General features: G+C 43.7%; 4 protein-coding genes across 5 annotated transcripts in view; 2 read left to right on the top strand and 2 right to left on the bottom strand.

Moving 5' to 3' along the window:
• PMS2 (PMS1 homolog 2, mismatch repair system component) overlaps positions 1-1,090 on the bottom strand; it is a 47,215-nt gene extending 46,125 nt beyond the window's left edge. The window contains exon 1 of the mRNA XM_049902820.1: positions 835-1,090. Within this exon, the coding sequence (XP_049758777.1) occupies positions 835-944 (110 nt within the window). The 5' untranslated portion in view covers positions 945-1,090. The remainder of the gene's footprint in view (positions 1-834) is intronic.
• Positions 1,061-9,978, top strand: AIMP2 (aminoacyl tRNA synthetase complex interacting multifunctional protein 2). Of its 2 annotated transcripts, none has more exons than XM_049902823.1 (4): positions 1,061-1,291; positions 6,769-6,975; positions 8,557-8,788; positions 9,575-9,978. In XM_049902823.1, the coding sequence occupies exons 1-4, from the start codon at positions 1,157-1,159 to the stop codon at positions 9,961-9,963; spliced, it is 963 nt and encodes a 320-aa protein (XP_049758780.1). In that variant the 5' UTR covers positions 1,061-1,156; the 3' UTR covers positions 9,964-9,978. The 2 variants fall into 2 exon arrangements, with proteins under 2 accessions (XP_049758780.1, XP_049758779.1); XM_049902822.1 differs by having other exon boundaries at positions 8,554-8,788.
• Positions 9,979-10,083: 105 nt separating this feature from the next.
• Positions 10,084-24,553, bottom strand: part of EIF2AK1 (eukaryotic translation initiation factor 2 alpha kinase 1) — a 33,782-nt gene continuing 19,312 nt past the window's right edge. Inside the window, exons 11-15 of the mRNA XM_049902821.1 lie at positions 21,663-21,763; positions 13,906-14,020; positions 13,605-13,687; positions 12,373-12,606; positions 10,084-11,085 (exon numbers count right to left, since the gene is read on the bottom strand). Coding sequence (XP_049758778.1) covers positions 10,981-11,085; positions 12,373-12,606; positions 13,605-13,687; positions 13,906-14,020; positions 21,663-21,763 — 638 coding nt within the window. The 3' untranslated portion in view covers positions 10,084-10,980. The remainder of the gene's footprint in view (positions 11,086-12,372; positions 12,607-13,604; positions 13,688-13,905; positions 14,021-21,662; positions 21,764-24,553) is intronic.
• ANKRD61 (ankyrin repeat domain 61) lies at positions 16,151-20,867 on the top strand. Its single transcript, XM_049902824.1, has 3 exons — positions 16,151-16,433; positions 17,382-17,476; positions 19,925-20,867. The coding sequence occupies exons 1-3, from the start codon at positions 16,218-16,220 to the stop codon at positions 20,865-20,867; spliced, it is 1,254 nt and encodes a 417-aa protein (XP_049758781.1). The 5' UTR covers positions 16,151-16,217.

Below are 24,553 nucleotides of genomic sequence, written 5' to 3'. Positions count from 1 at the left end.
AAATACAGTTGTTGAATGGGTGTCCGCAATCTTAAACTGACTGCAGCAATGCTGGCAGAAGGTTTGGAAAATTGGCCACCCTGAATTCAGTGTAACCTACCAGGCAGAAAACTCACATATTCAAAGAACTACAAAAGCACTGCGTTTTTTAAAAACGGTGCAACTATGCAAATTAACGCGTGCCTTGAAGCATGGGAAAAATTAACCTTAGAAGAGGAGGAAGAAGATAGACACACCAGGTTTAAAAATAAACAAATGCAAGTAGCTAAACAACAAACTGGCTCAAAACATAACGAATGTCATTCGTCAGTACTGCGCTCCTTAAAAAAAAAAATTAACAATTATTTTAAACAAAGATGAGAATGCAGGGGGCAGGGAAGCTAGATTAATGCAAAAGGAGCATCCAAAACAGAAATAGTAAGAATGTTCACGCATTATGAAGAATGTAACTAATGTCACGGAACGACGTGTTTAGAAATTGTTGAATGAGAACCTAAACTGCAGTGTAAACCTTCACCCAAAACACATTACTTTAAAAAGTACATCAACAAACGAATCCAGTCTGCTTGGATTTCATGCTCCGCACTCAAGTTCACAGACATCTGCCTGGGGGCTGGCCGAATCCCCCCTTCAGGGCACCGAGAGGGCGGAGAGGGGCTCCGACCCCGACCCTCTGGTGCCAAGCGCCCAAGGGGCACCGGAGTCAGGATCCGCTCCGGGCCTCCGCGCCGCGGGCTCGCCGAGCGCCTCGGCCACTTGCCCAGCCTTCCCAGGGACCGGGGACGCGCTGGGCCAAGCGACGGCGACAGGAAGGAGACCGACAGCCCCGCTCACCTGGAACCCTCAGCTCGCTCCATGGATACAGAACGCGACCAGCTTCTGCGACAGCCGCAAGGTTCCCGCTGCCGCTGCTCCCACAAGGGCCCCGCCTCCCAGCCGCCCATCGGCTGCCTCGGCGACTGTGCCCCGCCCTTTCCGGCCGAGGAGGCGGAAGTTTCCCTATATCCTTTTCGCTGATTGGTTGTGTCGAAAGGGCTCCAACCAATTAGAGAGGCCGGACGGCGCCTTCCCAAACGTCCGCAGTCCGTCGTGGCCTTTGACGGTTTCTGTGCGTTCGTGTCCGTCTCTGTCCAGCTTCCCTCCTTGGGTTGCCGCGATGCCGATGTACCAGGTAAAACCCTACCACGGAGGCGGCGCTCCTCTCCGCGTAGAGCTTCCAACGTGCATGTACCGGCTCCCTAACGTACACGGCCGGAGCGGCTGCCCTGCGCCAGACGCGGGCCACGTGCAGGTAGGAGAGAGCGGCGCGGCCCTTACCCCAGCCCCCACCTGCCTAGTGCGCAGGCGCTGCGACCCGGAGCCCCTTGGCGCCCTCCCCGGGCGGGTACCGCTGCGTCCCGACGGGCATGGAAAGGGTGCGGCCGCCAGCTCCCCGTGCCGGCCGGCCGGCTGTGGAGAGACCCGGCTCCGCGGGGGGACCCCGGAGTCAACGACTTTTTTTCGCTTATGGCTACTTAAACCGTTTTACTAGAAATTTTACCCACAGAAAAACAGATAACACGTAAATGCCTATTTTTGGTGAATTATAAAGTGAACCTCAGTTTAACCGCCACCCAGGTCAAGACGCACAACGTTGTCCGCACCCCTGAAGCGCCCCACCCTTCACACTTACAACGTCCCTCGTCCCCCCAAAGGTCACCAGTATGTCCTTGTTTTCCTCTCTGATCTTGCCACCTAAGTATGCATAACCAAACAGTGTAGTCTTGCTTGTTTTTGAAACTTATGTAATTGGAATCATAAACCATGTGTTTCGTTGTGTCTGGCTTTTTCTACACATTACTTTAAGAGTCGTTTTGTTGCATGGAAACCCTGCTGGCGCTAACCAAAAGGTTAGCAGTTCAAATCCACCAGGCGCTCCTCGGAAACCCTATGGGGCAGTTCTCCTCTGTCCTTTAGGGTCGCTATGGGTCGGAATCGACTGGATGGCAACGGGTCTTTTTTTGTTTGTTTTTTGGTTTGGTTTGGTTGCGTATAACAACGGAATAGGTATTTCCTTCGCAGTATTTCTTTCCGTTGCATGACTGTACCACCACTTATTTATGTATTCTCTTGCTCATGGACGTTGGGTTATTTTCCACTTCATGCTGTTAACGAATAATTCTGCAATGGATATTCTCGTACATGAGTGGGGTGTATGTGCAGGGATAGGGTATATGCTAAGGAATGGAATTGCTGCTGGCTCAGGGGGCATGTTTATCTTCAACTCTACTAGAGGAATTGTTTTTCCGAAGTGGTTTTACCAGGGTATGCTCTCACCAGCAGTGTATAAGGATTCCTGCTGCACTGTCCCTAAAGCTGGTGGTTGTGCTGTGGTATTCTAAGGTAGTTTCATTTGCATTTCTCTTGACTTCTGAATAAGTTGAGCACGGTTCATGTTTATTGGCTGTTTTGATTGACTCTTTTGTAAAGTACCTGCTCTAGCCTTTCACTTTTGTTGATTGTAAATACACACATTTAGCTTCCCAGCAGGAGCGACACTCTGCCCCTTCTAGCTGAAGATAGGATGAATAGATAACTTTCGCATTCATGGCTGGTTTCCCTTTGAGTGTCTTCCTTCTCCTTATCTTAAGGGTTTCCTACCTAGGCTGGAAGGGAGCTGGTTAGGTTCTTTTGAAACCAAATGACTTAACTGTTGTTTCACCACAGAGCTAAGACAAAAACTGCTTATAGTTAACACGGTCCAGTGTCTCCTTCAACTGGAAACAAAAAGAACCCAAAGTGAAGAATGTCACGTATCACTTGAGACCAAGCTTTTTTTTTTGTCTGCTGCCTAATTTCCTTTGGATTCTTTTTCTGTGAATTTGTAATTTAGAAAACACAAAATTCCACTTCTCTAACGAATTCTCAAGCAGATCGTAACAGTATGGATAGACAAATACTTAGAAATCAAACATATCCAGGGTAAATGAAAGCAATACAAAGGATAAACTATGTCTGAATACATATAAAATAAAATACATGGATAAACAGTATACTAAGAAAAGAGGATGATCCTCAATGAGGTGGATTGACACAGTGGCAGCAACAATTGGCTCAAGCATAGCAGCGACTGTGGGGATGGTGCAGGACCGGGCAGTGTTTCGTTCTGTTGTGCACAGGGTCGCTATGAGTCGGAACTGACTTGACGGCACCTAACAACAACAAGCCACAATTTAGTCTGAGCAAGGAAGACAACAGGCCACCATTAGAAGATACTGATGAGGTAAGCAGGTCTTGAGCATTCTGGCATTACTCTGATCAAAAAGGGCTGGATCAAGGAGGGCTCGTAACCAAAAACCAAACCCACTGCTGGTGAGTCGATTTTGACTCATAGCAACCCTATAGGACAGAGTAGAACTTCCTGATAGAGTTTCCAGTGAGCGCCTGGCGGATTCGAACTGCCAACCTCTTGGTTAGCACCCTTAACACTTAACCACTACGCCACCAGGGTTTCCAAGTGGGGCTCAGAACTCTTAAATTACGGGCTGGAATACTCATTTCAGACAGTCTTCAGTGTGGGTTGACGGAGGTTTTTGAAGCCAGAGGTGCATCTTTGCCCCTGGGTGGACAGGAACCCCCCCTGCCATTGGTGCAAAGATTATGTACAAATACAGTGATTAAAAGATATTGGAAGCAACTTAAATGCCCATCGACAGATGAATGGGTTAACAAATTGTGGTACATACAAGACAAAGAATGAGAAATCTGCAAAACATCTCACAACATGAATGAATTTGGAGGACATTATGCTGAGTGAAATAAATCAATTACAAGAGGACAAATACTTAATGAGACCACTATTAAAAAGTAATAACAAAAGGTTTATACACAGAAAAGAAAGAAAGCATTCTTTGACAGTTAGCAGGGATGGGAGGGAAGGAAACTTACCAAATAGATAGAAGACACATGTTAACAGAAAGGCAGTACACAATACAGGAGAAATCGGCACAGCATGACCAAGGCAGGAGAGGACACTAAGAGGAGCACAGGACTAAAGGGCAACTACAGTAATTACTCTAGCATAGACAATCCTGCAACAGTAGTATTAACAAACAGGAATTTACAAACGGATACATAGGTAGATATGCCAAGAGGGGTGGGAGGGGTAAGGGAGCACACCCACCGGCAGATACAGGTTCAGTGGTGGGTATTTCTACATACGTGACTGACTGTAGGTGCTTCTCATGTATTCATGTAGACAATAAAGCACACGAGTGACAGAAAAACCACTTAGACATAACTACACACCTCTCAGGATGAAGTTCCTAGGCTCAAAGGCAAAGGGCCATAGACTCAGTGGGCATCTACGTCAACTGGCACAAAAACAAAAAAAGATGTTGGAAATGTTAACTCAGGAGGATGATCACTGAGTAACACGAGTAGCCCTACCCATCATATATGTTGCATTCAGACTTCTTTCGAGCCAGCACCTAATTACTTCATTGGCATAGTGTTATTCTTTGTTCCACCCAGAAGTCAATTATCTTATATTTCCCTGCTGTTTGATCTTAAACAAGAGCAGCAAGCTAGGAGAGGTAAGAAACTGGTGATTAAGCTATATGTTTGGGTTTTTTTTTTTGTTTTGTTTTAAGCTATATGTAGGGTGAGTTAACCAGACAAGAGACAAGAGGGAGCAGTGTTCCAGAGTGGGCCCAGCATAGTAAAAGCCCCAGGGCAGGAGGGAACTTGGCATTTTAGGAACCCAAAGGGCAGCACAGCTAGGGTGAAGAGCCGAAACCTGTTGCTGTCGAGTTGATTCTGACTCATAGTGACCCTAAAGGACAGAGCAGAACTGCCCCATAGGGTTTCCAAGGAGCGCCTGGCGGATTCAAACTGCTGACCTTTTGGTTAGCAGCCGAAGCACTCAACCACTACACCACCAGGGTTTTAGCAAAGGGGAGAATTATGTGAGATGAGGTGGCTAGAGGCCAAATCACACAAGCTGTGGTTAAGCTGTGTTAAGGATTTTACTTTGTATCCTAAGAGCCTAAGAGTTTAGCTGGAGTGGGGAGGGAGTGGTGGTGGCAGGATCTGAGGTTTGTTAAAAATCTCTCTGGCTGCCATCTTAAGGGCTGGATTAGAGGGTGGGTGAGAGTGGGTGCAAGGTGATTAGTTAGGAAATACGCCAGGTAGGAAATGGCAGCCTGGACTTGGCAGGGACAGTGGAGGTATGCTTAGAAGCCAGTGGATTCAAGAAATTTTTAGGAGATAAAACTGACAGTACTGGGTTTAAAACTGACAGTACAGTGATGAATTAGGAACTCCAGTGGCACAGTGGTTAGAGTGCTCAGCTGCCAAGCAAAAGGTGGGTGGTTCAAACCTACCAGCTGGTCTGCAGGAGAAAGATGTGGCGGTCTGCTTCATCAAAAACTTATGGCCTTGGAAACCCTATGGGGCAGTTCTATTTTGTCCTGTAGGGTCGCGATGAGTCAGTCAGCTCCTCGGCCGTGCGTATAATTTTTGGTTAGTGATGAACTGACTGTGAGAGGAAGTATTAAGAGTGACTAGTGGAGCAGCCAAAGTTCCTAAAACATTAAGATTACCAGCCCATAAATGTAAACAAGTGTTCCTCCCACGGTCACAGCTTATCATGTGTACATTCATAATAAACTTGAGGTCCCGGCCATATTCTTGGCTATTCTGTCCAGTTTACAAGCATTTTCCTCAGGTTTAATATAATCTTCTCAACTCAAAATGGATTATCTATGTGAGAGCTCATGAATCTGGAAACAGGTTGTACAATGTGACTTTATTAGGAGGTGGCTTATAATTGCTTTTTAAAGTAAATCTATAGGTTTATGAAATTTATTCACAAGCAAATGTTCCTGGTCACTTACTGGAAACCCTGTTGGCGTAGTGGTTAAGTGCTACGGCTGCTAACCAAGAGTTCAGCAGTTCGAATCCGCCAGGCGTTCCTTGGAAACTCTATGGGGCAGTTCTACTCTGTTCTATAGGGTCGCTATGAGTCCGAATCGACTCAATGGCAGTGGGTTTGGTTTGGGGTTTCTTGTGTGCCAGACACTATGCTAGGCAAAGAGATGCAAAGATGCAGTGAGTGAGGGATATAAAACCTGTTGGTGTGGAGTCACTTGACTCGTGGCGACCCCGCATGTTAGAGCAGGACTGTTCCACAGGGTGAAGGACATAAGTGTTCCCTAATTCTGAGGTTATGCATTTCAGCAGTGAAAAGATCCTAGATGTTTTTAAGACATCAGAGTGCTACTACTGCTTGGAAAGTGATGTGAGTAGCTGATCATCTGACTCGTGGACCTCATGCCAAGCCAGAGGAGACTCATTAAGCTATCTATGCTCCCTGTTCCCTTTTTGTTAGCGTACATTATTGAGGTAATGTTTCCGTTGCTCCCACCTCCACCTCCGGCCTTTTTCTTATTTTAGCAAACTCTTTGAATTAGTATGATATTAAAAATAACAACCATCTGTGCTCATTTTCTGCATCCCTCTATTTTACACTGTATACCTGAAGTAGGAATCATACAAAGTGGCTTTCAGTCACAACATTTTTTAATTTGTTTTAAAAATTTTGTGGATCGATATGCAGGACCTGTTGGAGTATAGGGAAAATGAGATGATTCTACCATTTCGTTTTAATGTCTTTTTAAAGGTGAGAGGTTTGATAATGCGTGGAATAAAATGGAAGACAAGCGATCAAACTTAAACAAATTGCATGTATGTGAGAAGAAATGAACACTCTGATATTGGTTTGTTTAGGGAGAGTCTGACCTGTCTCTTCAAGCTCTCGAGTCCCGTCAAGATGATATTTTAAAATGCCTGTATGAATTGAAAGCTGCAGTTGATGGTCTCTCCAAGATGATCCAGACGCCAGATGCGGACTTGGACGTAACCAACATAATGCAAGCTGATGAGCCCACTGCTTTAATGACCAATGCGTTGGACTTAAATTCAGTGCTTGGAAAGGTGAGTTCATTTTGAAACTAAAAGCTAAAAAGTGTCAGTGTGACTAAATTGTTGCTAGTGTTGGAAAATTGTTCTTGTGTGATAAAAGCCTTGGATTTTTTAGTTTTCAAAGGTGGAGCAAGGAATGGGTTGTTTTTCTCTAAATGGTTGTGCCTTTGCACAGAATGGATTCATGAGGTATGAGTGAAACCCAGGCAAGCTCGCCAGCCCCTTCCTCACTCAGTCCTGGTGAAGAACAGGGAGGATTCATAGGCAGAGAAACAAGTGCAGAGCTCCAGCTTCCCACGCGTCCAGGCAGAGTACAGTATATGCCAGAGGCAGGCACTGTTCCAGAAGCCTCTGAGCCCTGGATAAACAGATCTTCGCTGTTTGCTGAGAGCTTCTCAAAGGCTCAGCGGTCAACCATGACTCTTCTCAACAGTAGCTCAACTTTCAGAGAAGTTGCATCAGACAGTTTTTATGATCAGCCTCTTGGCTTCAGCTCATTTAGGAGACGATCTGATATGCAGAGAATGTCTTGTTACAAAGCGCTGTTTACTTGAGGGTGCAGATCGCAGAACCCCTTCTGTACTCTCCTCTAGAACTGGGGTGCAGATCTTGGAACCCCTTCTGTATTCTTCTGTAGAACTGGTGGTTGATCTGGTACTACGTAAAGACCTAGATGTGAGAGCTGGTGTTGCAGTGTCTCACCCAGGGCTGTTTTTGATAACGCTCGTTACCCTCTGCATCATCTGTTCCTTCCTCTGTTCGCTCATTCATCCGGTGTATGTTTGCATGCAGAGAACTTCAGATAAGCCCTAACCTGGCCCCCAGGGAGCCAGTCCAGTGGGTGAGTCAGTGCTGCTATGATTGTGATGTCAGGGTGCTCAGAAGGCTTCCCAGAGCAGATGGGGCTGAAGATAAATTTGATTATCTCACAAGGCACAGTGTCCAGTAAAGGGTTGCGTTCACGGAACTGCAAAGCATTCAAATGGCATGATGCGAAGGACATGGGTCAGGAGGGGCCAGAGTAGAGGCCAGATGGTGGTAAGCTTGGTACAGAAAGCCAAAAAATTTGACCTTACATTCCATGAATTGCATTTATTATAAAGAGGGCAAGTACAGAAATAAAGTCTACACCTACAGTCGGTAAACGTGGCACTTTAGTTAACACTTAGTTGTTTAGACTCTCCCTTTCCCTCCAGACCAAAACCTTTTTTCAAGGGGCTGTTCATTGACACATAACTTAATAAACACAAGTTGGTATAGAAACTGTTACTTTGTCAGGTGGCCAGATGTTAGAAAGATTTGGTAAAGAGAATAATTGCACATGTTACTTTTTTTTTATCTCAGAGATAAATAGTATGTGTTCTTTTATCAATTTGCTAGTAAAGTGACCTTTTTATTCCTTGGGAGGCAGCACTTTAGGGATTAAGGGGTACAGTTGGCCCATATCCCAGCTCCACTTCATACTGAGCGGGGTGACCTTGAACAAGTTTTTTTACCTCCCTAGGACTCAGGTTTCTTCAGCTGTAAAATGGGATAATAATAGACTAGCTAGCACTCAAATGGCTGTCGAGATGATTTGCTTTCGCCCAGCAGGATTACGGAGCCCTGAGAGACATCGTGATCAATGCAAACCCAGCCGAGCCGCCACTCTCCTTGCTGGTGCTGCACAGACTGCTCTGTGACCACTACAGGGTCCTGTCCACCGTCCACACGCATTCATCGGTCAGGAGCGTGCCTGAAAACCTCCTCCAGTGCTTTGGAGAACAGACTACAAAACAGTCCCGTCATGAGTATCAGTTGGGTTTTACTTTAATTTGGAAGAATGGTAAGTGGAGAGGATGGGGTTAAACTTCTAGCCTCAGTAATGAAAACACTCATCCTGATTCTAATAGAGAGGCAGCTGTTGGGCCAAATGATCTAATCGAGAAAGCCTGGGGGGTCATTCTAGAAGAGGAACCCAGATGATTCTGGACCCAGAGATGCCCTCCTCCTCCTCCTCCTCAGAAGTCTGACTTAAATCACAGTTGGTTTTTTTGGGGGGAGGGGAGAGGGGATTCTGAGCATTTTAAGAAAGGGAATCTAGTCACTTTCCAAACTGAATTGTTACAGAGACATTGAAATTGTCTTTAACAGTTACCATAAAAGGATGGCAGGATACCATGTATTTATTAGGCAACTGATCCACATCTCTCCTGGTCAGTTTTATACAGGGGGAAGCAAGTTAATGTCTTTCGTTAATACTGCCCTCCATTCACACGTTATGAGGGCAGGCAGCGTCCCTGGCCTAGGAGATGGGACTCCTGGTTTCTCGTCCTCATTCTCGAAACCCTTAGGCTCAGGGGTTTGAGTAGATGCTCTGAGGTCCTTACCAACTTGAAAACTCAAAATCAAGTACCAGAATGGTTACTTTTTTTAACATAAAGATTGCATTTAAATCCTCTTAAATATTAAATCTTTTGCAGACTAAAGACATGATTTTCTTCATGAAAGTACACTTTCCCTTGTCGTCAGCACGAGATTACTAGTGACTTCCCCTTTCCATGCTGCTCAAGTACGTCCAAGGGGGGCTCCTCCTCTTGACATTCCATGGTGTCTGTTTTTTTCCTTTCAGTGCCGAAGACTCAGATGAAGTTCAGCATCCAAACCATGTGCCCCATTGAAGGAGAAGGGAACATTGCACGGTTTTTGTTCTCTCTGTTTGGCCAGAAGCACGATGCTGTCAACTTAACCCTCATAGATAGCTGGGTAGACATAGCTATTTTCCAGCTGAAAGAGGGAAGCAGTAAAGAAAAGGCCGCTGTGTTCCGCGCCATGAACTCTGCACTTGGGAAGAGCCCCTGGCTCGTTGGGAATGAACTCACCGTAGCAGATGTGGTACTGTGGTCTGTGCTTCAGCAGATGGGGAGCGCCAGTGGGACGGTGCCTGCCAGCGTGCAGAAGTGGATAAAGTCATGTGAAAACCTAGCCCCCTTTAACACTGCCCTTAAGCTCCTTAAGTAAATTTGAGTAAGTGATCTTAAAGGGTTTAGATTTTAAGAATGGTGCTGCTGTTTCGTGCCTATTGGTAAAGGACTTGCTCTTTTTATTTAGGCCACTTGTCAAGTATTAATAAAAGCGTCATAGCGTTTGTGGTTTTCATTTTACTTAAAATTCAGCAAAGTCACATGCAATACACCATGATGACTACCGGCTCTGGCAGGGATACAAAAACGAATACATCTGAGGAATGTACAGATTGGTTCAGGAGTCAAGTGGTATGTAATAAAGGAGAAAGTTCAGTGGAAACAGTGCAGGGGCAAAGGCAGGAAAGATGATATCCGAGTGCTTTAAGAACAATAAATCATGTGGGGGCAAGAACCATGCTTTGAAAGAGCATGGTTTGGGAATGATGCCAAGTTGAGGGTGGAGAGAACAGAGAAATGAGTTGGATCTTTATCTTAGAAGCCACTGAGAGCCAGCAGAAGTTTTTGTACCAGGGAGTGGACCGATCCGATGTCTTTGTGGTAAGCCACTTCGGCAGCTGTCAGGGATGGCAACGGTCCAGCTAGGCAAGTGTGCAGACCTGAACGTGGCAGCACCCAGGGGTAGGGAACACTGCAGTTTCTGCAGTAGAACCTGTTCAAGGAGGAGGACTTGGTAGCCAACAGGCGGTGCTTAAAAGGAGGAAGAGTCAAGGATGTTGTCAGAGACTGAGTGCACAGGAACACTAACATAGGGAATCCAGGAACAGGAGTTCATGGGATAGGAGGGGGAAGAGCAGAATATGTTCATTTGAAGGCACTGTAACCTCAAGATGCTGATTCATAAGAGCTACCTCAGAAAAAGCAGCTTGGTTTGAATAAGTCTTAAACAGGCTTACTGACTACAATAAAGGACTAGACCATTTATACCCTAACAGAAATTGAAAATTTACATTCCAGTTTACGATTCAGCTTAGACAAAGACTTTTTAAAGTCCACTTTCATAGTATTTCTACAGCCTCATTAAGGCTAGACAGGCACACTCCCAACTTTCCTGTCATCCTGAAACCCCTTTGTCCTGAGAGAGGAGACTCAGCTGCCTCTTTAGTTCTTCAATTTCTTTTTCTTGCTCTATTACCTTCATCTGTAGGGTAAGATTAACCTGTAAAGAGAAAAAATTTAAACCCCATTAAAATGGCTAACTTTCCTTACTTTTAAGTATACAGGCAGTCCTGTATATTTAAGTATTAAATATACATGTGCTTCTGGTATGAATGAATTTCAGTTATCACAGTTAAATAATGCCCATCAGCACAGTATATTAACTAACTGCATTAAACTCTTCGTCCACAAATCACTGTAAACAGCTGATACACATGGTCAGTGACCAATCACATCGCTTTTTTCAAAGTCTGTTAGTGAACAGTTGCTCCCCCCAAGAATGACTGCTGTCTCTTACCCTTCAGTATGTGTCCCTTTTTACTAGTAGGGAACAATACTCCTATTAGAACTTATAAAAATTTAGGACCAGTTGAGACGCGACTGACTCCCTGAGACTACTGCCCTGAGATACTCCTGAAGCCTTGAACTGAAACCATCCCGGAGCTACCTTTTAGCAAAGTAACAGGTTGGCACACAAAATAGAGAATACTACCTGTGAGTATATGGTGCACTATTAAAAAACCATCTATATATGACCAAGAGGTCAACAATTACTCTAAAGCAAAGATGAGAAGGGGGCAGGGGAACTAGAGCACCGGAAACAGAACAACCAGAACGCAATTAAAGAGAATACTGACTCACTGTGAACAATGTAATGTCACTGTAAAATGTGTATAGAAATTGTCAAATGGGAACTTAATTTGCTGTGTAAACTTTCACCAAAAACAATATTTTTTTTTTTTTTTAAAGGTTATATAGCATAGTTGGGGGGGGGAATGAAAACTTTTCACTGATTTAGAGAGATGATGCTAGAAACTGAACCTTGTAATTCTTAGAGTAGCAAGCTGGGAGGGAGTCCACTTGTTTACTTGGATATGAATACAAGTATGCTCTTGGCATAGGAGCCCTGGTGGCACAGTGGCTAAGTACTCAACTGCTAACCAAAAGGTTGGTGGTTTGAACCCACCAGCTACTTGGCTGGAGATAGATGTGGCAATCTGCTCCTGTAAGGATTTACAGCCTTGGAAACCCCATGGGGCAGTTCTACTGTGTCCTATCAGGTCACCATGAGTCTGAATCCACTCAACAGCAATGGCAGTGGTAGGGTATGCTACTGACATTAAACTTAGTACTTAACACACTGCTAGGGAACTCCAGAATGGGTTTAAAAAGTTTGCTTTCATAAATCTTATGCTAAGCTCAACTGATCATGAAATAGGATTCATAATTTAAAGAAATTCTATTTTAAGCTTCATATTTTTCCTAGAATAAAAAAAAATTTACATACATTTCCGGAATTCTGAAAAAGTTCACTTTGTAGCAGCTGAACGGCAGATGGTCGCTGGGATGAATTCTTTCTGGTTAAGTGCTGGATATACTTGGCTTGTACTGGACACTTTTTACTGAGGGATGTGGGTATCTGACCAATTCTTAAACCTGCTAAAACTTCTGCTCGTTCCATTTCTGTTCCAAATGGCTGAAAGAGCTCTAGCAGAATTACACCCAAGCTATACATATCTGACTGGAAAAAGAAAAGAGTAACTCAGTAATGAAATACAAGAGCAACACTTCAATTCATTGCACCATCTTCTGGAACTGGAGAGGACTGATATTCACCCACAGCTGTGGGTCACCTATAGGGGCAAGTGTCTATTAGCCAGGCCTACTGCCCTGGGTGAGAGATGACAGGTACTTTCACAAAAGGGACATCCATGGGCAGGACTGGTTGTCAGGTGAAGGGCAGGGAAAATCCCTCACCAACCACGGTAGTCACTACCTTACAACCGTCTTCCCCACTCCTTGAAATCCAGGCCAGACCCAGCCTGAGAAAAGTGATACGTACGCACCCTTACTAGTGCCATCTAAGGGGGAGCCACAGAGTCACTGGGTCCCACTCCGGTCTCACCTCTGCCCCCACTCCTAATTAAGCATTCTTAGTGAAGTTTCACAAACCCACTGCATAAAATCTGTGCTACTTTTCCTAAAAATAGGATTTTTTTTTTTTCTTCAGTAGATGGGATTTTAGAGGCAGCATGGTTATTTCTAGCAGCTCTTTCCCAATCACTAAAAAGCTGATTTGCCAAAAGGAAAATGTACTAGGCTGTTATTTTGAAAAAAGACTTTTAACAGTCCTTCAACCAACAATGGGAGCATTCAAGGAACAACGGGTTGGTTTTTCTTAACTCATTACAACTTTTCAGTACCTTCATTCTATTTCAAAGAAAGTCCATCAGAAGTGTCAAGCTTCCCTACAGTATTTATTATGTAAACTTGAAAAGAGAAGAATGAAAATAGTAAACTTAGAAATAGAAATAGTAAATAGTCTAAAGAGCAAAGAAGTCAGATTCAGCTGAAAAGTGAGACCTGTTAGGGCAGTTTGGTGCAATAGATAACCTACAGGTCCTCAGTCAGCCCCAAAAACACCTCCACAAGGGGAACTCCCACTGCATGTATTGTACTTTTTGTGTACAGCTTACAACTCCAGGAAAAAAAAAAAAGATAAAATGCGACGGACACTACCTTGGTATCATACTGGGATCCTTCCAACTGCTCGGGAGAAGCATACAGACAAGTTCCCACTCTGGAAGTATGCGTCGGCATTCCTGTCATTTGAAAAGCCAAATATTAAATACTGCATTGTTGACACCGTCAACATTAAAGAACACTTACTATGAGCAGGGCATTTTAGCTCCTAAGAGAACAACAGTTGCTTTTTGTCTTTATCTTACTCTTGCTATTAAATCTTTATGGTTCTCGTTAAATACTGATATATTCAATCATGACTTTTTTTTCCTTTAAATGGGGAAAAATAAAAACATACCCTTCCCATTTCTATTGGTCCAGTCTGTGTTTTTCTGTAGGATGTCAGTGCAGGCCAGACCAAAGTCTCCTATTTTTACCTGCTGATCAGGGCCATGAAGAAAAATATTTCTGGGCTGTAAACAAACAGAACGACAAGTTCATTCCTTGGTTTTCTTAAAACAAATAGTAAAAACTTGTGAATGCTAAGAGTTTTCAATTAAGGAGCAAGTAGCTCTCAAACTTGGCACACATTAGAATCAGCAGGGGAGCTTTAAAAAAATCTCGATATTCCAGACCAGTTAAATCCTAATTTCTGGGGGTGGACTCAGACATCGCTATTATTTAAAAGTCCCCAGGATATTCCAAGCTTGAGAAGCACTCATTTAGAGCACACTTTACACACAAATGTTTCTCACCCCTGACTCTGCATCAGCGTTAAAAACCATGACTGTCCTCTGCGACAAGTCAGAGACACTGGGCGGGGTGGGGGGAGTGAAAGGAGGGGCCTACTAGATACCTAGAATAGAAGCAGTTTAAAAGAGAATAAATCAGGCCCTGTTTGAATCCTGATTTGCACAAACAAACTAGTGAATCCTGATTGGCACACACTGTTAGGACCTGAGGGAAATCTAAATATGGACTTGCTATTCGACAATATTGAGGAAATACTGCTAACTTTGTTAGATGTGAAAACAGTTACCTAAGAAATGCCTTTAATTTGAGAGATGTCCACTGAAGTTTTTAGGGGTGTAATGACAAGACATCTGGCATTTACTCTGCCATTTAAAGGTAAAAAGATGAAGCAAATATGGCAAAATGTTAACTGTTAAATTTAGATCATGGAGAAGCTCCATAGACCCGTCCAAAGTCCCTGAAGGTCCAAATTACTGGGCTGAGGGCTGTGGGGACCATGGCCTCGGGGAACATCTAGCTCAATCGGCAGAACATAGCTTATAAAGAAAATGTTCTACATTCTATTTTGGTGAATAGCGCCTGGGGTGCTTAAAAGGTTGTGAGCGGCCATCTAAGATCCTCCACTGCCCTTACCCCATCTGGAACAAGGGAGAATGAAGACACAAAGGAAAGACACAAAGACACAAGGGAAAGATTAGTCCAAAGGACTAATGGACCACAACTACCGTGGCCTCCACCAGAATCAGCCAAGCACAACTAGATGGTGTGCCCGGCTACCACCACCAACTGCCCTGACATGGATCACAATAGGAGGTCCCGGATAGAGCGGGAGAAAAATGTAGAACAAAATTCTAACTCACCAAAAAAAAAAAAACGGACCAGACTTACTGGTCTGACAGAGACTGGAGAAACAAGAGAACGGCCCCCGACACCCTTTTAACTCAGTAATGAAGTCACTCCTGAGGTTTGCCCTTCAGCCAAAGATTAGGCCCATAAAAACGAGAATAAATGGGCACACCAGCCCAGGGGCAAGGACAAGAAAGGGGACAGGAAAGCTGGTAATGGGGAACCCAAGGTTGAGAAGCGGAAAGTTTTGACATGTCATGGGATTGGCAACCAATGTCACAAAGTAATATATGTATTAATTGTTTCATGAGAAACTAGTTTGCTCTGTAAACTTTGATCTAAAATACAATAAAAAAAAATTTAGATCATGGAAATACAAGGGTTCATTATTTTTGCTTTTACCTATTTAAAAATTTTTATAATAAAATGTTTTTAAACGTTTTGATGCAAGGGCCCCTCAGATCCAGGTTATGATAGTTTCCGATAGCTCCCATATAATTCTTACATATTAGCCAGAGTTGGGAACTATGAGCTTATACTATGAAGGTACACATTGGGCTCTAATTAAGCAAGCGTTGCCGACACAAATCATCTCTCACCTGAACTAGTCAGGCAGGGGAGAGTCCACTAAAAACTGAAGACTTGGGTTAAAAGTTTGTTTTCTTACTTTAAATGTAATAATTCTAATTGTCTACTTTATAAATTCCCCCATTTAGCTTCGTTAGTTGTTTGAACTATAGTTGAATTTGAGGAGAAAATGGAAATAATCTTATGTGTAAGATGATAGTTTGGACACATTTTATGACTGAGTAGAAAGGCCTAAAAAGTATGTTCAAATTTGGCACTATATATGATCAGGGAACAATTAATAACTCAAAATATATAAGTTTGAAAAAGTTTGGCTCTACCATAAAAATGAATTCTATTCACTGATAGGTCTTTGAAGCAACAATCCTGAAACAGTTCTAGAACTGAATGGAAGGAATCATCAATCACTAAGAGTCTGGAACTGACCAGTTCCATTTTGGCAGTATTCCCTGACTCCTAAGTCCTCACTCTCAAGTTTTTCTCATGGGAAACATAACCAGGAGAGGAGCCAGAGGTCTGGGAGTTGACAGCGCTGGCTCGGCGCAAGAAGCTACATCCACAGCGCTTCACACCAAACTCTGTGAAGCCATCTTGAGAGAAGACTGCACTACGATCAAGATGCTCCTACGAAATCACCCCGTCAACCAGCCCATCACCATTCTGGCCAACTCCACCAGCTACAGATTACTTCTGGACCAGGTACTCGCCCTTCTGCTCAGTCACATTCAGAAAAGGACCATGATGCCTAGGCAGGAACATCACTCTTTCTTGGAACTCACTAAGCCTCCTCACTGCCCTCACAAGGCCCAAGGCCCCCCAAGGACATCTGAGGCATGCAACACCTGCAGAGCAGAGTTCTAGGTTTGCAACACCTCCCTTCCAGTGAGCACACGTAACCTGACGTGAGAAAGGACTAGATCCTACAGGCCAGGAAGAACATCTTGGCTACACCAATGGTGGTTACATCGTGTGACAGAACTATATCCCCCCTCCTTTTAATACATATTTTCATTTTCTAAATTTCTATACAATGATTATTACTTTTTTTTTCCCCCAAAAAAGGGAGTGACCCTTTCTTCTTTACCGTATCCTCTCCCTTATCTTGTAGTCAGGCTGTAAGGCCACTACTTATACACATATTTTAAGAACTGGCATAAACAGCTCTGATAACCACAAAGAACATAGGCTGCATATCTTTGAAAGCCCTAACATTGCCTATTTTATTGCTGATACTACTACTTTGGTAGAGCATTGAAAAGCACAGCACCTGCTTCTCTATCACCCTGTGAATTAAGTTACAGATTAAGCAACTTAATAGCAATGCCCATTAATTTTACACTAAGAGCTCTTCACAAGAATCAACTTCCAAAGCTTTAAGTAAGTTATTTCTGCTGCCTTGGAAAATCTGCATTTCTATAAAATAGATTTTATCATTTGCAAATCCCTGGTTTTTTGGTCACTGAAAACAGGCAAAAAAAAAAAAAAAAAAAAAGGCAAATTTCAATATCCCTACTAGAAATATACTGAACCAATTGGATACTAAAAAAAAATTATTACCTTCAAAATGGCAAGCTACCACAAACATTATTTCCGACTGCTTAGGGTACGTGTAGTGAATTTTGCTGTTGTTTTCTCCCCCTAAAGCAGACACAGTCTATCATCCCCATTCACCTGGCAGCTGAGTATCGCAAAGCCCAAAGTCTGCTTTGTTTGTTAGAGCATGGCGCTGACCCAGAAGTAAGGTGAGTTCACGCGACAGGCCATCATTTCTAATGAGACATATGACTTAGATATTCCTTTTTCCAGTCAAGCCTGGTCCCATTCACAGCCATGGACTACGAATTTCCACGCTTTGAATGAACCAATTTCTTTACCTTCTAGATGAGATACTCTGAATGGTTGGAAATAACACAAGAACAGAGATCAGGCAACCAAATGAAAGCATACTGAGTGCTACGTGCTCAACCAGGTGTCGTAGAAATGCATTAAGTCATGGTTATTCCCCTCAAGGAGTTTAACAATCTAAGTTAGGTCTAAAAATAAGAAAATATACTTAGGCCACTGTTCTTCTTGTTTATTACTGTCCATGAGAGGACCATAATCTGTTCATCACTGTATGCCCACCAGAGCACCTCTGTGGTACAGTTAACGCATCTGGTTGCTAGCTCAAAGTCTGGAGGTTTGAGTCCATCCAGAGAGAGGCTCCTCAGAAGAAAACCCTAGTGATCTAATTTCCAAATTTCAGCCATTGAAAAACTTATGGAGCACAGTTTTACTCTGACACATATGGGATCACCATGAGACGCCATCAACTCAACAGCAGCTGGTTTTTTCTACCTCCACCAGCTAAACCAATGTCAGACAATAAGTGCCTGTGTTAGTTACCTACTGCTGCTATAACAGAAATACCACAAGCGGATGGCTTTAACAAAGAGAAATTTATTCTCTCACAGTCCAATAGGCTAGAAGTCCAAACTCAGGGCGCCAGCTCCAGGTAAAGGTTCTTTCTCTCTGTCGGCTCTGGAGGAAGGTCCTTTTCATCAGTCTTCCCTTGATCTGGGAGCATCTCAGCACAGGAACTTCAGGTCGAAAAGAAGCGCTCTGCTCCCGGTGCTGCTTTCTTAGTCGTATGAGGTCCCCTTCCCTCTCTGCTGCCTCCTCTCTTAAGAGATTGGCTTAAGACACTACCTAATCTTGTAAACCTCATCAATGTAACTGCCACTAATCCATCTCATTACATCATAGTGATAGGACTTACGACATATAGGAAAATCACTTAAAACGGTAAAACCATGGCCCGGCTAAACTGACAGATATTTTTGGGGTACACAGTTCAATCCATGACAGCGCCCAATAAATACCATTCGAATAAGAGGATAACGTGGAACCAGATATAACAGAACTTCTTGCCCCACATTATTAAAAGAAAATTAAGCCACAAGTCCTTACCATGCTTCAGAAGAGCCCACCTGATCTGGTAGCCCACCTCCCCAAATCCCCAGGCTGGCCTGTGGGTCCTCTTGCCCCATCACCCCAGCCCAGAGTTCTTCAGCGCACCCTTTCCTACCCACCCCTCAATCCACATGCCACCTCTGAGTGAGGCTTCCGTGCCTCTCTAGAACTTTCCCCCACTTCTAATATTGACTTCATTGTTAACATATGCTTCGTGTCTGTCTGCTGTACTGGACTGTAAGCTCTGCCAAGGCGGGGACTACTTGTTGTTTTACCATATCCTGAGCACAGGCCTTTCACTGAATAAATACATGTGAACTGAAAATCATCTTCTAATTTCAGCACAACAATCAGATTTTCATAACAAACCTTCCCTTTTTTCTGCCAAAATAAAGGAATTTTGGAGGCACTCCTGAGAGGTTTCAGCAATGGAGCAGGCGAGGGCGTCGCTGTAAATGCTCACGCTACCTGCGGTGGAGCAGGCAGTGAAAAGTAATTGGCTTCAGAAACTTCAGACTGGCCCTGGGGCTCCTGAGCCAACCCTTGTTTGTCATTTAGTCTACCTACCTCGAGAGTGCAAGTATCAGGTAGAAGAGCAAATGCAGTGCCAGTAAACAAGGTGCTGTCCAGTCAATTCCAACTCACGATGCTCCCATCCGTGTCAGAGCAGCACTGTGTGTGCTCCATAGGCTTTTCAACAGCTGACTTTGCAGAAGTAGATGACCAGGTCTTTCTTCTGAGTTGCCTCTGGGTGGACTCAAACCTCCAACCTTTTGGTTTGCAGTCAGGCTCATTAACCATTTGCTCTACCCAGGGACTCCGCAGAGCCACAGTGACCCAAGTGAATGGGAGTAGTGGCCCTTTGTGGCTCAAGTCTAAGGTAATACCAGATCATATCTGAGTCCACACAATTGTACTGACAGCCTACTAATTCAGCCCAGCACTGCGCAAGGCGGTGGAGACACAGAAGCAACTAAGATAGCAGTCCTGAAGGGGCCAACGGTCCTTGTGGGAGCAAAATGCGGAACAGGCTGCTGGAGGAGGCTGTACCACCCACCCCCATGCCCGGCCATGCTGTGATACATGCCACTCCCCTTTCCCCAAAAACCGTGATCCTGAGAAATGACACAGTAATGCAGGAAGCTGCTTTAAATCGTTGCCTTCTTAAGCATTAATTCTTCATACAGACACATTCCAATTGTGAATCTGATATAACCTGTGACCAATACCTATTCCAGGGACACAAGGGGCTTCACCGCCCTTCACCTGATGCTGTTGCATTGGCCAATCACCTCTACCACGGAGACAAAGCCGGGGGACAGGATCCACAGAATCCTGACCAACATCCAGAACAACGCTGTCACGTGTCTCCGCATCTTGTGTGAACATGGCGCGCAAGTGAATGCTCGAGTAGACAACAGCAACAAACACTCACCCCTGCACCTGGCTGTAACATACGGGACCTACCCAGTTCTCTCCATTTTGGCCCAAAATGGTGCTCACGTCGATGCTACTAATGAATCCAGCATGACACCCCTTCACATGGCAGCGGATATCTTGAATAAGGAGATGATGGAAACGCTCGTGGCCTGTGGCGCAAATGTCAACTGCGCGGTCTCATCTACGGGGAACACAGCCCTCAAGCTGGCGGTGTGCACCGCATCCAGCAAAGCAGGCCGACTGTTGGCAGCAGGTGTCAGCTGTATCCGTTTGCTCTTGATTCATGGGGCCAAAGTCAATGCCCAGGACCACGAAGGCCAAACGGCTATGCACGAGGCGTGTTTTGGAGGCAGAGAGGCAATAATCAATCTCTTGCTTGAATTTGAAGCAAATGTTAACATTTTAACGAGGAACGGGGAATCTCCAATTTACATGTACCTTCAGCGCAGCTCCAATATCAGAGACACTGCCCTTCTCACCAGGCTACTTTATCACTCCTATCCTTTGAGACTGACCAACCACCATGGAATTCTACCTGCAGGAGTCATGCTACCAGAATTCCACCTCTTGAGGGAAACCCTAATAAAGTTATCTCAAAAACCCTTATCCTTAGAGGATATCTGTAAAAGAAATATCAGGAACATTTACGGCGAGAAATACAAACAAAACTTGAAATATCTTCTCCCAGTAAAGATATGGAACTCGGTATACAGTTACGACTTAGCTTACCTCTTGAAATAAGGCTTCCAAGTTTCACGGTGCCGTAGAATTTGAGCAGCTCACATTCTCTAGGCTCTAGGCTACACATGTACTCAGAAAACACTCAGCCCATCACCTTGTGCACCCCAGACGTACAAACGATTGATTCCTAAACCTTTTGCATAAAATAAAGTGATTCAAATATTGACTTTCTTTTGTTCCTAAATTTTCTGTTAAATGCATTTTCTACGATTTAATTTTTGCCTGGAAAATTGAAACAAATTAATTTAAGACTCTGCGACCAAAGAAGTAAATATACTCTCTCTCTTTCTTGACCGCCTTTTGTGGATAAAAACTGGAATAGTCACTATAGATTTTTAAAAAACACAACAAAAAAATAGTGACTTTTAGAAGATTTTAAAAAGCCTATTTCTGTTTTAGTTTTTAACTTCCTGTGCTAAATCTTCTTTGTGACGGCTAATTACAGAAACAGCTTTTACTTGTAAGGTTGCAATAATACGTCAGCCTCCAGAGCATTTTTCTCAGCATTAAGTACACTTTGCATCATCAGTTAGTTCCCAGAGTACTCTTATCACCTGAAAAACAGTACTAACACTCCATAGAGGAATTTCAAATACCCAAAGATTACTAGTTTTAAGTTTAAGCTAAGTTTCATGCTCTGAACCGATGGGACAATGATGATTTCTATAAAAGGAACGACAACCTCCTAAGTAAATGAACTAGGGGGTGGAGTCTCCTGTAATTCAATGAACCAACGTCACGTCATCCCTGAGGAGCAGCTACCGTTACCTTCAGTGACTTACCTCCCCCACTTACCTTCAAGTCTCTATGCACAATTCCCATGTGATGTATGTAAAATACACCTTCCACCAATTCTTGAAAAATTTTTGTTGCAACGCTGACCATAACGTAAGGACCTTGAAGCAAAAAGAATAAATTTTATTTCTCTAATTTTTTTACTCAAATACACTGACATCTAGATGTTAATGTAGTTTTAAATCCATTAACATCGGGCACTTAGGGGACCTTCAGATTTTCAGCAACGATGGTGGTGGTGTTAGGTGCCGTGGAGTCGATTCCAGCTGACAGCAGCCCCACATGACGGCAGAACTGCCCATAGTGTTTTCTAGGCTGTAATCTTTACAGGGGAGCAGATCGATAGGTCTTTCTCCCATGGAGCCACTGGGTGGGAGCAGCCAAGTGCTTAACCGTTTATACCACATGGGATCGCTATGAGTCAAAATTGATTCAATGGCACCTAACAACAACTTTGTTATAAAGCTCAAACCTATTCCTTATAGAGAATAAGCTACAACTGTCTCCTCTTATGCTACCTAGTATTCGACTTGGGGATCTCAAATACTTAGGGGTGTGTGTGTGTGTGCGCACGCGTGCGTGCAAACAATGGTTCCAATTACAGGTACCCCTACCAGGACCCCCCACCCCCACCCCCTGCGCAACACTGATGTGAACAATTTCCTGGCTGGTTGGCGGAAATGCAAGTAAGGCTGATTTTCACACAACTATTCAGAGTAACTGCTTGCCTTTGGCTTGTCTTTGAAATAATGGTTCTGATTTTAACCTACCTAATGTATCAAAACAAAAACAAAACCCATTGCTTATGAGTCAATTCCAACTCATAGCAACCATACAGGACAGAGTAGAACTGCCCCATAGGGTTTCCCAGACTATACTCTTTACTGAAGCAGACGGCCACATCGTTCTCCTGCAGAGCAGCTGGTGGGCAAACCACGAACCTTTCAGTTAGCAGCTAAGCACTGAACCACTGCACCACCAGGGCTCCTTAATCCAACCAAGTGGTGGGCAATGTTAGAGAAATCAGTAACCATACACTGAGTCGAGCCAACGATAACGGCTCCCATTTCCGCGGGGCCTTCTATATGCAGGCACTGTGCCCTGCCCTTCACATTTAGGGCCTTCATCCTCACAATAACCCTAAGAAACAGGCACGAGCCATGCTTTCCAGCGGAGGACACAGACTGAGCAGTTACCGGACTCGCTTCGAGCCTCACGGGCGGTGAGTACTAGAGCCAGGACTCAGACCCAGTTCTTCGTTCATGGGATTGTTGGAAATGATCAAACACAAAAAATCTAATCATTGATGGAAAGCTAGCAGCACAGTGCTGGAATACTACAAAATTAAAACATTTTTATTTTAAATATTTTAAAAAGAAATAGACACCATGCTAACAGTATCACACATATTTTGCCTTCATTGTTCTGGCAGGTTGACTGCTGGCTGGATGGTATAAATTATAGAGTTCTCATCCCCATCCCATACTTCATGAAGGTCTCGTTGCTTACTTCCCAAAAAGGAAGTCTAAAGGTCAACAACTGCAAACAGTACTTTAACAAGCCATTTTCTTTTCAAAAAGACATCTGTGCACGCAACCACAGTGATCATACAGCAGCAAAGGATAAAACTTTGCAGGACGGTGAAAATGCCCAACCCAGTGCTTGCCACAACTGCACTGACCAAGGTCTTTCCGCACGCTTCCGACTACAGGGCAACCAGAGCAGCAGCGCTGGGGGTGCTGAGGGGCTGCTGGAGGGGAGGCATTCGGGTTCTGTCTATAGCTAGTCTAAGGTTCTGAGTATGTTAACTGGCCTATACTCTAGACCAAAGAAAGGGCTATAGTGTCATTAGAAGTGAAGAGAATGTGATTAATGATCAATATTTAGCTGAGTTCTTACTTAAAAATCAGGTCACTCTCAACTCCTATTTTGATAATCTAAAAAGTGAGCTTCAAATTTGGCTACACATTGGAATCAACAAGGGAACTTTTAAAAAAATATCAAAGGTCAGGCCCTGTCTCAGATCAATTATATATAATAACTGGTGTGGCCCACAGAACACTTTTTTTTTTAATTATTATTAATAGACTTTACTTTTAGAATTTTTTTAAACTCTAAATTGAGGACACAGTACAGAGAGTCCCCATAAATCCAACATCCAGCTTCCCCTATTACTAATATATCAGTATGGTACGTTTGTCACAATTACTGAACTAATATTGACAGATTATTAATTTATTAACTGAAGTTTCTACTTCATTCAGATTTCCTTAGTTTTTACCTAACGTCCTTTTTCTGTTCCCAGGTCTCATCCAGGATACCACATTATATTTAGTTGCCATGTCTCCTTGGTCTTCTCTTGGCTGAGATAATTTCTCAGGCTTTGCTTGATTTTGATAAGCTTGACAGTTGTTTTAAGAAGCACTACAGGTCAGGTGTTTTAAAGAATGTCCCAGAATTGGGGTTTGTCTGATGTTTTTCTCATGATTAGACTGAGGTTATGGCTTTTTGGGAGGAATACACCACAGAGGTAAAAGGCCATTCTCATCACCTCATATCAAGGATACATGCTATCAACATGACTTACCACTGTTGATGTTGACCTTGATGACACTGCTGAGGTAGTGTTTGTCAGGTTTCTCCATTCTCCAGGCAAAGTTACTCTCTCCCTCCCCAACACACACAACACCATTTTAGAAGTTCTCCAGGTGATTCTAATATGCAGCCGAAGCTGAGAGTCAGTGTAACAATAGAATATTTTTTAACATCAGCCTAATAGTATTTCCAGAACGATATGTAATAGGGGGGTGGGGGGAGGAGTGTCTGGCTTTTGAGGGAGACAAGCTTCTCGCCACACACCCTTCCATGAGGAATTTCTTTCTGTAAGAGTT

This window comes from Elephas maximus, chromosome 12, assembly GCF_024166365.1.
Source record: "Elephas maximus indicus isolate mEleMax1 chromosome 12, mEleMax1 primary haplotype, whole genome shotgun sequence".
Lineage (NCBI taxonomy): Eukaryota > Metazoa > Chordata > Mammalia > Proboscidea > Elephantidae > Elephas > Elephas maximus.
This window is presented reverse-complemented; position numbering and strand designations above follow the sequence as displayed.

What these genes read in the sequence shown, in the direction of transcription:
- ANKRD61 (XM_049902824.1), top strand. Translation starts at nt 16,218, where the DNA reads ATGGGAAACATAACCAGGAGAGGAGCCAGAGGTCTGGGAGTTGACAGC. An exon ending in ACAGATTACTTCTGGACCAG is followed by an intron (nt 16,434 to 17,381) that starts GTACTCGCCCTT and finishes CCCCTAAAGCAG; the next exon opens with ACACAGTCTATCATCCCCAT. An exon ending in GGCGCTGACCCAGAAGTAAG is followed by an intron (nt 17,477 to 19,924) that starts GTGAGTTCACGC and finishes TACCTATTCCAG; the next exon opens with GGACACAAGGGGCTTCACCG.
- AIMP2 (XM_049902822.1), top strand. Translation starts at nt 1,157, where the DNA reads ATGCCGATGTACCAGGTAAAACCCTACCACGGAGGCGGCGCTCCTCTC. An exon ending in TAAATTCAGTGCTTGGAAAG is followed by an intron (nt 6,976 to 8,553) that starts GTGAGTTCATTT and finishes GCTTTCGCCCAG; the next exon opens with CAGGATTACGGAGCCCTGAG. An exon ending in TACTTTAATTTGGAAGAATG is followed by an intron (nt 8,789 to 9,574) that starts GTAAGTGGAGAG and finishes TTTTCCTTTCAG; the next exon opens with TGCCGAAGACTCAGATGAAG.